The following is a 14,249-nucleotide window of genomic DNA, read 5'->3' on the forward strand; positions in this document are numbered from 1 at the left end:
TTTGGAACCCCCTTTCAGGTAGTTGAAAGCAACTATCAAATCCCCCCTCATTCTTCTCTTCTGCAGACTAAACAATCCCAGTTCCCTCAGCCTCTCTTCATAAGTCATGTGTTCCTGTCCCCTAATCATTTTTGTTGTCCTTGGCTGGACTCTTTCCAATTTTCCACATCCTTCTTGTAGTGTGGGGCCCAAAACTGGACACAGTACTCCAGATGAGGCCTCACCAATGTTGAATAGAGGGGAATGATCACATCCCTCGATCTGCTGGCAATGCCCCTACTTATACATCCCAAAATGCCATTGACCTTCTTGGCAACAAGGGCACGCTGTTGACTCATAGCCAGCTTCTCATCCACTGTAACCCCTACGTCCTTTTTTGCAGAACTGCTGCCTAGCCATTTGGTCCCTAGTTTGTAGCAGTGCATGGGATTCTTCTGTCCTAAGTGCAGAACTCTGCACTTGTCCTTGTTGAACCTCATCAGATTTCTTTTGGCCCAGTCCTCCAATTTGTCTAGGGCCCTCTGTATCCTATCCCTACCCTCCAGCGTATCTACTTCTCTTCCCAGTTTAGTGTCATCTGCAAACTTGCTGAGGGTGCAATCCACACCATCCTCCAGATCATTTATGAAGATATTGAATAAAACCAGCCCGAGGACCGATCCTTGGGGCACTCCACTTGATACTGGCTGCCAACTGTTCGACCATCTCCCAGGGGACATCCGCGGCGGCCAGGATCTGCTTGGTCCCTGAGTGGTCCTGCTCCTCAAGGGTGGCGTTGAAGTCCCCGCCCAGGACCAGGCACTCACGAGGAGCCGAGGAAGGCGGACGCCTGCTGATAAAGACGCAGCCGCTCCAGGCCCGATGTCGGGGCATAGATGTTAATGAGATTGACTACAAGACCCTCCATGCGGACTTGAAGGTGCAGCAGGCAGCCCAGCACAACCTCGGCAACCCCCAGCACCTCGGGCCATAGGTCGGGGGAGAACAGGGTCGCCACTCCAGCTGTATGAACTGTGAGATGGCTGAAATAGACCCTGTCCCCCGCACTCCAGCCGCCAGCTGTCTTTGGTGGCCGGATCCGTATGGGTCTCCTGCAGAAAAACCACAGAGTACCGCCCCCCCAAAGGAAGGAGAGCACCTGGCACCTGTGGAGACCCATCCTACAGCCCCGGGTGTTCAGTGTTGCAAAGGTGATAGGTGCCATGAGGAGGGCTGGGGGGGATCCTCGCCGGCAGGGACACTAACGGCCCCCAGTGGGCCATGCAGCAAACCGTGACCTACCCCGAAGGTGAACAAGGAGTCATGAAAGCCACGGGCTCAATGGTAAGCCACGGTGCCCTGCTTTCCGGTCCTCTTACCCTCCCCCATAAGGGCCCTCATGGCCCGGAGGACTTGATGAAAATCCCCCCTTTGCTGCAGAGTGAGCTGCACCTTATTGCGGGAGCCATGGATGTCTTCTAGAAACTCCCACAGCTCCTCTCGCAGCCGATGGGTGAGTGGGGTCATTGGCTCCCGGTCGTCCTCCAGTGGGGCCCCTGGCACAGCCCCGTGGCCCACCAAGACGGGCAGGCAAGGGACGGACCCTCGACGTGACACCCGATGGGCTGGCGCCACGTGGCCCACCTCAGACCCCGCTCAGTGGGGGGCAGCGGAGGGAAGATAGCAGCCCCTAATGGGTCGGGACAGGGAAACACAAAGGCCACTCCCTGAGGGTCACCCTCTGGGAAAGGGAAGGAGATGGCCCCAGGGGCAGCAATGGCATCGTGGGAGGTGGAGGGGATAGGGATGGGGTCAGAAGTAGGGGCTGGGCAGGGGTCAGGAGTAGGATGGGGAGAGGGGCAGAGGCAGGATCCTGGGCCCCAGTAACTGGGCTGCTGGAAGGTGACTCCCCTCGGTCTGGCTCAGGGATCTGAGGGACGGGGAGGGGGTCCCCAGTGATGCCAGGCTCAGGCTCAATGGCAGATGTGACAGCCATGGCATCAGGAGGTGTGCAATTTTCAGTGGGGACTCCACCCGGAAAAGAAGTTGGTTGCCCCATGCCAACAGGGGGTACCCCTGGTAACTCAGGTCCCGGCCACGAGGCACTGGCCATCGCCTCAACTGGCTCGGCAGCCGTCAGCAGAGCGCTACCTGTGGCCGAGTAGGTCAAAGAATCCAGGGGACCCTCTGAGGTGGGAGCAGAAGCAGTGGTCTTAAGCAGCTTGGCTTAATGGTGAAATCCTAGCGGATCTTAAACATAAAAAAGAAGCTTACAAGAAGTGGAAGGTTGGACATATGACTAGGGAAGAGTATAAAAATATTGCTCGGGCATGTAGGAATGATATCAGGAGGGCCAAATCGCACCTGGAGCTGCAGCTAGCGAGAGATGTCAAGAGTAACAAGAAGGGTTTCTTCAGGTATGTTGGCAACAAGAAGAAAGCCAAGGAAAGTGTGGGCCCCTTACTGAATGAGGGAGGCAACCTAGTGACAGAGGATGTGGAAAAAGCTAATGTACTCAATGCTTTTTTTGCCTCTGTTTTCACTAACAAGGTCAGCTCCCAGACTGCTGCGCTGGGCATCACAAAATGGGAAAGAGATGGCCAGCCCTCTGTGGAGATAGAGGTGGTTAGGGACTATTTAGAAAAGCTGGACGTGCACAGGTCCATGGGGCCGACGAGTTGCATCCGAGAGTGCTGAAGGAATTGGCGGCTGTGATTGCAGAGCCATTGGCCATTATCTTTGAAAACTCGTGGCGAACGGGGGAAGTCCCGGATGACTGGAAAAAGGCTAATGTAGTGCCAATCTTTAAAAAAGGGAAGAAGGAGGATCCTGGGAACTACAGGCCAGTCAGCCTCACCTCAGTCCCTGGAAAAATCATGGAGCAGGTCCTCAAAGAATCAATCCTGAAGCACTTGCATGAGAGGAAAGTGATCAGGAACAGCCAGCATGGATTCACCAAGGGAAGGTCATGCCTGACTAATCTAATCGCCTTTTATGATGAGATTACTGGTTCTGTGGATGAAGGGAAAGCAGTGGATGTATTGTTTCTTGACTTTAGCAAAGCTTTTGACACGGTCTCCCACAGTATTCTTGTCAGCAAGTTAAGGAAGTATGGGCTGGATGAATGCACTATAAGGTGGGTAGAAAGCTGGCTAGATTGTCAGGCTCAACGGGTAGTGATCAATGGCTCCATGTCTAGTTGGCAGCCGGTATCAAGTGGAGTGCCCCAAGGGTCGGTCCTGGGGCCAGTTTTGTTCAATATCTTCATAAATGATCTGGAGGATGGTGTGGATTGCACTCTCAGCAAATTTGCGGATGATACGAAACTGGGAGGAGTGGTAGATACGCTGGAGGGGAGGGATAGGATACAGAAGGACCTAGACAAATTGGAGGATTGGGCCAAAAGAAATCTGATGAGGTTCAATAAGGATAAGTGCAGGGTCCTGCACTTAGGACGGAAGAACCCAATGCACCGCTACAGACTAGGGACCGAATGGCTAGGCAGCAGTTCTGCGGAAAAGGACGTAGGGGTGACAGTGGACGAGAAGCTGGATATGAGTCAGCAGTGTGCCCTTGTTGCCAAGAAGGCCAATGGCATTTTGGGATGTATAAGTAGGGGCATAGCGAGCAGATCGAGGGACGTGATCGTTCCCCTCTATTCGACATTGGTGAGGCCTCATCTGGAGTACTGTGTCCAGTTTTGGGCCCCACACTACAAGAAGGATGTGGATAAATTGGAGAGAGTCCAGCGAAGGGCAACAAAAATGATTAGGGGTCTGGAACACATGACTTATGAGGAGAGGCTGAGGGAGCTGGGATTGTTTAGCCTGCAGAAGAGAAGAATGAGGGGGGATTTGATAGCTGCTTTCAACTACCTGAAAGGGGGTTCCAAAGAGGATGGCTCTAGACTGTTCTCAATGGTAGCAGATGACAGAACGAGGAGTAATGGTCTCAAGTTGCAGTGGGGGAGGTTTAGATTGGATATTAGGAAAAACTTTTTCACTAAGAGGGTGGTGAAACACTGGAATGCGTTACCTAGGGAGGTGGTAGAATCTCCTTCCTTAGAGGTTTTTAAGGTCAGGCTTGACAAAGCCCTGGCTGGGACGATTTAACTGGGAATTGGTCCTGCTTCGAGCAGGGGGTTGGACTAGATGACCTTCTGGGGTCCCTTCCAACCCTGATATTCTATGATTCTATATTAATGGGGAGGGGGAACGGGGAAGGGGGGGCCGAGGTGAGGTCGCTTAGATCGAGGCCCGCTGGCAGAGGGTTGTCCTCCCCCTGGGTGACCGGGGTCAGACCCAGGGCCTCTATCTCCTCATAGAAGGAGGGGAGATCACCTCCCACCACTCCAAAGCCCTCCCCACCAGCTCTCGAAGTGACACTCGGTCCTGCTTCGAGCAGGGGGTTGGACTAGATGACCTTCAGGGGTCCCTTCCAACCCTGATATTCTATGATTCTATGATAGGGGCTTTGGATGTTAAGGGGGCGGAACGGACTCTATCGGAAATAGGCCCCGCAGTCACAGAGCACCCCCTCATCCAACATCCTCCTCCTGGTATTATAGATGGAAACTTTGGCCATGGCCAAGAGGAGGTTGACGAGGAGGTCTCGTGACTTCGTGGGGCCACAGATATGGAGTACAAAGAGGAACAAGTGTGGGAAGAAGTGCAGCCAGAACCTCAACCCCCTTCTTGTTAACTGTTGGAAAGGGGCCACATCCACCCGAATTGAACTGGCCTCGTTAGCACTGACCCCCCACTTGGTAAGGCAACTCCCATCTCTCCTCTCCTGCCCCAGACCCAATATTAGCCCTTCTCCCTGCTCCCTCCCCTTCTTCTGTCCTTGCCCCTGGCCCAGTCCCCACCCCGCCCCCGATCCTATTTCCATCCCCAATAAGTCGCTCGCCCCTGCCCCGCCACCGCCCATGTTATTGCCGCCCCCGAGGTTGTCTCGTTTCCTCCATCTATGGACAATTCTCAGGGGGCGGTTTTCGTGTCCCCTCTTTCCAACATCATGGGGGCTGCACTATTCCCTCCGCCACCCCCTCCTGTGCCGAGGATGGAGACTCAGTAAAAGATTTAAGGGCGGCAATTTTGCAACAGAAAAGCTTCAAAAACAGTCTCCAATGAGAAACTGCTGAGCTTGAATTAATATGCAAACTAGATACCATTAACTTGGGTTTGAAGAGAGATTGGGAGTGGCTGGGTCATTACACATATTGAATCTATTTCCTTAAGTTAAATATCCTCACACCTTCTTGTCAACTGTCTAAATGGGCCATCTTGATTATCACTACAAAAGTTTTTTTCTCCTGCTGGTAACTAATTAGCCTCTCATAGTTTGTATGGTAACTTTCAACTTATCTGTATGTATGTATGTATGTATCTATCTCTTACTATATGTTCCATTCTATCCATCCGATGAAGTGAGCTGTAGCTCACGAAGGTTATGCTCTAATAAATTTGTTAGTCTCTAAGATGCCACAAGTACTCCTTGCATAATGACAGGTTTCAGAGTAGCAGCCGTGTTAGTCTGTATTTGCAAAAAGAACAGGAGGACTTGTGGCACCTTAGAGACTAACAAATTTATTTGAGCATAAGCTTTTGAGCCCACTTCATCAGATGGATAGAATGGAACATCTAAGGTGCCACAAGTACTCCTGTTCTCCATACAAGCTTAGTTGTCAGCACCAGCCCTGGGTTTTGATAGGTGTCTTGATTCTGCAAAGAGCCAAAAATTTCCCATTTACTTCAATGGGCATAGAATTAGGACCCCAGTGAGTAAGGTATAATGTGAGGAAGTATTTGAATCCAAGAGCATAGGTGGAGGTTGGTAAACTTTAAAAGATACTATAATTCTGCAAGGCCTGCCACAAAGATATGTCAGTCTGCTTTGAAATCTGATGCAACAAAGGATGTAAAAAACAATAGAGATAATAGGAGTACTTGTGGCACCTTAGAGCCTAACCAATTTATTTGAGCATAAGCTTACACAAGCTACAGCTCACTTCATCGGATGCATTCAGTGGAAAATACAGTGAGGAGATTTATATACACACAGAACATGAAAAAATGGGTGTTATACACACTGTAAGGAGAGTGATCACTTAAGATGAGCTATTACCAGCAGGACAGCGGGGAGGCGGGTCGGCGGGGGAAGAAAACCTTTTGTAGTGATAATCAAGGTGGGCCATTTCCAGCAGTTAACAAGAACGTGGGGGGGGGGGCGGAGGGCGAGGAATAAACATGGGGAAATAGTTTTACTTTGTGTAATAACTCATCCACTCCCAGTCTCTATTCAAGCCTAAATTAATTGTATCCAGTTTGCAAATGAATTCCAATTCAGCAGTCTCTGGTTGGAGTCTGTTTTTGAAGTTTTTTTGTTGAAGAATTGCCACTTTTAGGTCTGTAATTGAGTGACCAGAGAGATTGAAGTGTTCTCTGACTGGTTTATGAATGTTATAATTCTTGACGTCTGATTTGTGTCCATTTATCCTTTTAGGTAGAGACTGTCCAGTTTGGCCAATGTACATGGCAGAGGGGCATTGCTGGCACATGATGGCATATATCACATTGGTGGATGTGCAGGTGAACGAGCCTCTGATCGTGTGGCTGATGTGATTAGGCCCTGTGATGGTGTCCCCTGGATAGATATGTGGACAGTTGGCAACGGGCTTTGTTGCAAGGATAGGTCCCTGGGTTCGTGGTTCTGTGGTGCGGTGTGTGGTTGCTGGTGCGTCTGGAAGGCAGGATGAGGGGGACACCGAGACCATGGGGCTACCATAGATGCTGGAACTCGGGCGTGCAGGACGTGCAGCCACACCCCGGCTTGAAGCGGTTTCCACCATATACAGCGTTTACAATTTGGTTCAATGGCTCTCAGTGCCCCACTCAACTAAGTGTTCCAGCGCCCGTGGGGGCTACGGCCGTTCGCTATGTGTACGGCTCCATTGTTTCAAATTATATGATTTAAAAAATAAATTGGTTACTTCCTGTAAACATGGCACAATGCAACCCATTCCTGGCTGGGGCCTTATTACTCAAAGGGAAACGCTTCCTACTCCTGTGCTGGCAGAGAAGGGCTGTGTGGGTGTCCCGAGGAGCTGCATGACCCTCAGAGTGAAGGAGGCTGAGTTGGGGACTGGGACCAAATGTCCAGGGGGCATGGGACGGGGCAGCGCATCCGGAGCAGAGCTATGGGGGGGAGGGGCCGTCTGACCCAGGGGGCTGGGCTGCAGCCCCGACACGCGGGGGGGGGTGGAGGCTGGAGCCAAAAGCAGGGGGCGGGGCCAGCTGATTGTGACAGACAGGAGGCGGGACGATCTTGACCCCCGCAGGCTGAGAATGGTTCGGCCCGTTGCCATGACTCCCGCCGCTCGGACACAGGGCTTCCCGGCTGCAGCCGAAGAGAAGGTCCCGTTGCCATGACTCCCGTAGCCCCGCCCCCCGCTGTCCCGAGCGCTGTTCCAGGGGCCCGCGCGGCCCCGGCGGCCTCCCGCTCCCGCCGCATGGAGCAGCCCGCGCGGGTGAGTGACAGCGACCGGCCCCGGCCGCCACGAGCCCTCAGCCGGGACCGGGGGCCGCTCCCGCCGCTGCCCGGGGCCCCTCCGCGGTGCGGCCCTCAGGCCTTTCCCCGTGGGAGCCCAGCTAACGGAGAGCTCTGGGCCGCCCCCCCCAGCCCCCTCGGGCTCGCCCGACCCCCCCCCCCCGGGGGCCCCTTCCCCCCCCCCCCAGCCCCCTCGGGCTCGCCCGACCCCCCCCCCCCGGGGGCCCCTTCCCCCCCCCCCCAGCCCCCTCGGGCTCGCCCGACCCCCCCCCCCCGGGGGCCCCTTCCCCCCCCCCCCAGCCCCCTCGGGCTCGCCCGACCCCCCCCCCCCCGGGGGCCCCTTCCCCCCCCCCCAGCCCCCTCGGGCTCGCCCGACCCCCCCCCCCGGGGGCCCCTTCCCCCCCCCCCCCAGCCCCCTCGGGCTCGCCCGACCCCCCCCCCCGGGGGCCCCTTCCCCCCCCCCCCAGCCCCCTCGGGCTCGCCCGACCCCCCCCCCCGGGGGCCCCTTCCCCCCCCCCCCAGCCCCCTCGGGCTCGCCCGACCCCCCCCCCCCGGGGGCCCCTTCCCCCCCCCCCAGCCCCCTCGGGCTCGCCCGACCCCCCCCCCCCGGGGGCCCCTTCCCCCCCCCCCCAGCCCCCTCGGGCTCGCCCGACCCCCCCCCCCGGGGGCCCCTTCCCCCCCCCCCCAGCCCCCTCGGGCTCGCCCGACCCCCCCCCCCCGGGGGCCCCTTCCCCCCCCCCCCCAGCCCCCTCGGGCTCGCCCGACCCCCCCCCCGGGGGCCCCTTCCCCCCCCCCCAGCCCCCTCGGGCTCGCCCGACCCCCCTGGGGGCCCTGCCCCTGGGTCCACCCTGCCGTCCCCGGGCCCCCTCGGGCTTCCCCGCCCCTGGCATCGCGCTGCCCCTGGGCCCCATGCCTCTGGCAGCACCCTGCCCCTTCCGGCCCTGGCATTGGCTGCACCCAGGCCCCCTCGGGCTCTCCCAGCCCTGGCATCGCACTGCCCCCGGGACCCCCGCCCCGGCATTAGCTGCACGTGGGGCCCTCTGGCCCTGGCATCACCCTGCAAACACACACACCCCGCCCCCATGTCTGTCTGCGGCCAACCCTGGGCTCCCTGCCGGCTCCAGGGTTCCCAGAGCTGTGGGCTCTTCCAGCACCTGTTACAGGGGTCCTGGCCTGCCCATCAGTCTTACAGACTTGTCAAGCTCTGTGTGGGTCCAAAGTGTGTCTCTCTCCCCAGCAGAAGTTGGTCCAATACAAGGTAGTACCTCACCCACCTTGTCTCGCAGATAACTTTGTTGTCAGCTGGTTCAGCCCTTCGCTGGCGTTGCCCCTTGGCATCACTCCAGCCCTGGTGCTGAGTGATCCGGTTCTTCTGCTCTCCGCTCCCTGTTCCCTCCAGGTTTTAATCCATTTCACTGCTCCCCTCGAGGTTACTGTGCATTTAACCAGGGACAGCTGCTGTCACATATGGACTAGACTGGCCTTGTTCGCACTAAGGGCAAAATGGTGCCTGACGTTGGGCTAGATAGGAAATGTCTAATTTAAAACATTTTCTAGCAGGATGGGTTTTTCCAGTCTAGACAAAGCCCATGTGGGCCTTGACTGAAGCAGGCAAGTGGGCTGCAGCAGCTAAACCTGGAGAAGGTAGGCTGAGCGAAACACATGGAAGTGATTTATATCAGTCCCATTTAACAAGGGACTGTGACCCCAGTGTATTCATAGAATCACAGAACTGGAAGGGACCTTGAGAGGTCATCTAGTCCAGCTCCCTGCACTCAAGGCAGGACTAAGTATTGCTCAAGTACATTTTGAACAACTGCCCAAATTTTAATGTAGAGCTGTCTCTGTAGCAAATAGTTATAGGTATTTGCTAGGTGAGGCTTAGGTATAAGTTAATAAGTAGTGCAAGAAGCCTGCAGTCTTCAAAGACTAGTAGCTTAGCCAGATTGAAGCATAAGGCCCAAAAGCCTTAGCATAAGTCTTAGCATAAACAGCTAACCAGGAGTAACCCTGGATCATAAGATATCATAAGATAGAATGTTGTAATGAACAAGTATGACTAAACTGATAGGTAACTGCTGGATGCCAGTTGATTCTAGTTTTGGATATTTTAGGATAGGAACATCAGCAGATGTTCAACCACAAGAATGCGATGGCAACCAATTGACATATATGCTAATAAGCTTGAGGTAAATGGCATAATAACATATATATGATAACTATATCAGAGGAGAGCACCCTCAACATTATTGGGGTGAGGAAGTTTAACTATGGATAGAGGATGCCGGACATCTTTATGAATATTCATGGCTGCCATATAACCCTATAATAGCGTACCCTCTTGGGATCTTCTTGGCATGCCAGAGGTAGGACCACTCATGGCTCACCTGTCTCATTGATCATAGATTTCCACAAGGGATGGTGAGGGTATACAAATGCTCTGCTGCAGGACGTCTCAACCATTCTGTATTATCTCTACCCATTTTGCTGGATTGGAGTGTTTGTGATTTTGCTAATTGTCTTAAAAAAACATTACAAAGTCAAGAGGCCTCTGAATGGCTTTCGCATGCACATCAGGGTCCTCACAGTAACGCTGGGTCTGATCTTGAAGCAGAACCCTTCCAAACCACAGAATGCTAACTTGGGAATACTGATTAACATACAATCAATAGATCAGGCAACACCTGTCTTTCTTTAAAATTTCCAAAATTGATTAGCTGGGAGCTGCTATCAGCCATCATTAAGTGATTACAGAAATCCTTGAGTTTTGGAATAGAATCCAAACAAGTATATGGTACGTGAGTCTGGTCATCTCTATGGTATATTTTTGTATCACTTCCCATAACGGAACATAAGGGCAAGGATCCTCACATCCCAAATCCCTCTCATCAAACAAGAGTCATCAAATTTGATATGATTAAATACCTTTGGGAGTCATATGCTTCCATCACATTAGTTTTATTTGTTTTCTGCACTGCCATTAAGTGCACATTAATTACAACTTAACTTTTACTTGTTCAGAAATATTATGCCCACACAAATCTTTCCCAGGAGGAAATGTTTTAGATGTTTGAGTAGGTTACATTTTGATGATTTATTCCAACAGGAAAAAGTACAGGTGGAAGACATACTTGAGAGGCTCAAGGAAGAAGGAATCGACCCTTCAGCTTCTGCAGATGAACAACTTTGTTATGTTTGGCAATTATTCCTGCGTAATGAAGACAAGTTACGGTCTGCTAGTCAGGATTTAGAGGACCTTAGACAACAGCGAGCAGAAGAAATGAGAGAGGTAAGAGCTAATTGACATTAGAGTAATCTTTATGAATATTTGTGCTTTCCATTATGATATCACTTTTAACCAGTTACTGATCCAGGAGAGGACCTTCCCTCTTATCCCATGACTGCTTACTTTGCTTAAGAGCTTTTGGTGAGGGACCTTGTTAAAGGTTTTCTAAAAAAGGCCACATACGCGATGTCTACTGGATCACCCTTATCCACATGTTTGTTGACAGCCTCAAAGAATTCTAATGGATTGGGAAGGCATGATTTCCCTTTCCCAACAAATCATGTTCAGCCATGTGTCTGATAATTCTGTTCTTCACTATTGTTTCAACCAATTTGGCTGGTACTGAAGTTAGGCTTACTTGCCTGTAATTTGCCAGGATTGCCTCTGGCGCCTTTTTAAAAAATTGGTGTTTACGTTAGCTATCATCTAGTCATCTGTTACAGAAGCTGATTTAAATGATAGATTACATACCATACTTACTAGTTCTGCAATTTCATATTGAGTTCCTTCAGAACTCTTGGGCGAATACCATCAAGTCCTAGTGATTCATTACTGTTTAATTTATCAGTTCATTCCAAAATCTCCTCTATCAACACCTCAGTCTGGGACAGTTCCTCAGATTTGTCACCCAGAAAGAATGGCTCAGATGTGGGAATCTCCCTCAAATCCACTGCAGTGAAGACTGATCCAAAGAATTGATTTGGCTTCTCCATAATGGCCTCGTCTTCTTTGAGTGACCCATTAGCACCTCAATTGTCCAGTGGCCACCCACGTTGACTGTTTGGCAGGCTTCCTGCTTCTGTTGTATTTAAAGAATTTTTGCTGTTAGTTTTTGTGTCTTTTGCTAGTTGCTCTTCAAATTCTTTTTTGGCCTGCGTAATTATACTTTTACACTTGACTTGACAGACTTTATGCGGCTTTCTATTTTCCTCAGTAGTATTTGACTTCCAATTGTTAGAGGATGCCCTTTTGTCTCTATGAGCATGGTTTGTTATCAGGATAAAATTAAAAATGGATTCATTTTAATGATCTGATCACTCAGTGCTAGTTAGCCGTGGATTGCATACGAGTTACTCTAAATTAGGGATAATAGTGCTTTTTTACTGATCTAATGGATAATGTCAAAATGTATTTAGAAAGATTACAAAGTCCAGCATAGGTTTAAGCAGCAGGAGTTCAATTAGTTGCTTGGGCATTTAGCTATCTTACTCTCTGTGGCACCACCAGTTAAGTGTCCAGAGTCACATGACAGTTTGGTATAGATAACATTGGGCAATATTTCTGTGATGTTACCACTTTCCTGAATACCCAAGAGATGAAGGAAAGCATTGCTGTAAACTAGGAAATACAGGGTTAAGGTACACGCCCACATTATTATAACTCTGCCCTCTTTGAGTGTTGTTCCATATCACACATGCTTGTCTCTGCCTTTTCACTGTGAAGGAAAAGAGCTACCTGCACCTGCCTTGCACTCAAACACTTAGCCTACTCTCCTGATAGAATACTGCACTTGTGAAATTAAACTACTAATTCACATAGGATACCATCTAAACCTATACTTTCCCTTACCCATCATTAAACCTATGGACTGCTCTCATATCCGACCCTACTAACAATTCCTGGGGGAAGGCACAGGAGGGGAGTGGAGCAGGTGTCTTGAGACAATCTACACAATTTTGCAATAAGATGATGCAGGCTACATTCTCAAGATACACATACCTGCCTTTCCTTTATTCGCACATACGGGCTGGGCCCCAAATCAGTCACAGCTCTGTGGTGCTCCTCAAACGAATTCCCATCTTCTCAGCTCAAAAACACACTTCTACCAACTTGCCCCACCAACACCTCCACCATTCAAACCATTCACTACAACTACAGCTCTCACACTGAATACAGCTGCAGTGCATGCAGTAACTCCCAGTGGCAGCTGCCAGCTTGAGGATGGGGACAGAGTTAAGGGTACATGGGCATATACTTTTACTTTGTATTTGCTGGTTTTCTGAAGTTTGAGTTATGTTGAACTTGGCATTCTGGAGCTGTTCCTGGGAAATCTTAACTCTTTGTTTACAAAGGGTTTTTGTTTTGGTATTTTTACCATTTTAATTAACATAGGAGAAATTAAAAACAAAAAGCTTTGTGTTGAGCTCACGGGTTTGAAAGTGAGGAAGTGGCTATGGAAAATGGCACTTGTGGAAAAGTCCAAGTTTGTGACTCATTTAATTCCATATAAAAAGTTTGTGCTGTTGACAAGTACAAGATGGCTGTAACAGCCCCACAGATCACTCTGGGCATTGAAAATCAATGGTTCTTTCCATCTCGCACATAGCCTAATTAGAGGAGCAAGCTGGTCATAACTCCATAGTTAAGGCTGCAATCAATGTTCCATTATAAGGCTTATTTTTACTCCCTATATGTGGGTGATCCCCATTCTGCTTTGAATGGGAATTGTACATATGGACCCCTATTCTTGGCACAAATATGGCCTGGTCTACATGCTCAGAATCTTCTAGAATGTATCACCCATTGGGGCCACTCACTCCTCATCTCCTCCTTTTACATGGGGTTTGGCGGGTGGCTCTAAACCCACTTCAACTCCTTCTGGCTGCCAAAGCTTCAGTTTGATTGGAGTATAGTGCAGGGTCAATGCTCCCCCCATCAGTTCTGTCCTTTGGCTGCCTCTTTGCGTCCTGTTTTTCATAGTTAGCTAGCTAGTAACTTAAGCTTTTGTGTGTTTAAAACACGCACACAGATACACACAAAAAGGCTCATGCATACGCACACACTGGGTTTTTTGGTGTCCATGCCATTGTGCGCCTCCCTAGGCTATTTCCCTTTCCCTTGTGACACTCTTTGCGTTGCAGGAACACCTGCATCCCCATGTTTATCCTTATAAAATGATTGTGTGGTATCCAGTGCAAAGTTCGTCATGTCGGGTGTCTTTGGAAGGCTCATGATGCACTGAGCATTGTTGTTATAGTAATGTTATAGGTTGTAATTTCACGTATATAGTTATGAGGCTGAAATTTGTCCTCATGGCTTAAAACAAGCCCAGGCAAAACTCTCCAGCAACAGAGGGGCAGTTCACACCTCATCAGCCCATGTATGGGACAAACCCAATCTAGCTCACAGGAACAAAACGCACTGGCCTGGGCAGCAACAAAGGATCTGTTGGACTCTCGAGTGAGTCAGTCCCCTTCCCTTAGACAGTTTGGGACTACGATGAGTTAATGCTCACCTGACCCTGAGGGCGGGGGGCGCAAAGCCAAGAGGGGAAAAAAGAACATGATAAAAGGGATGTTTGCCATCCTCTTCCTCTCTCTTCCACCTCCGTCCACAGACATCACCACCAAGCGACTGAAGCGCTGATCGAAGGGAGAGCCTGGCTGAAGGGCAACCAGCCAGCCTGTGGTGAGAAGCATCTAAGTTTGTAAGGACA

General features: G+C 51.0%; 1 protein-coding gene across 5 annotated transcripts in view; it reads left to right on the forward strand.

The window, feature by feature from the left end:
• The first annotated feature begins 7,278 nt into the window (after positions 1-7,278).
• Positions 7,279-14,249, forward strand: part of CCDC30 (coiled-coil domain containing 30) — a 137,710-nt gene continuing 130,739 nt past the window's right edge. For 4 of the 5 annotated variants that reach the window (XM_073316525.2, XM_078849308.1, XM_073316527.2 and 1 more), the window contains exons 1-2: positions 7,279-7,507; positions 10,634-10,816. In XM_073316525.2, the coding sequence (XP_073172626.1) occupies positions 7,406-7,507; positions 10,634-10,816 (285 nt within the window). In that variant the 5' untranslated portion in view covers positions 7,279-7,405. Of the gene's footprint in view, positions 7,508-10,633; positions 10,817-14,150; positions 14,222-14,249 lie in introns of those variants that run through there. The other variant, XM_073316526.1, reaches the window with a different exon arrangement.

The sequence above is a fragment of the Lepidochelys kempii genome, chromosome 18 (genome assembly GCF_965140285.1).
Source record: "Lepidochelys kempii isolate rLepKem1 chromosome 18, rLepKem1.hap1, whole genome shotgun sequence".
NCBI lineage: Eukaryota > Metazoa > Chordata > Testudines > Cheloniidae > Lepidochelys > Lepidochelys kempii.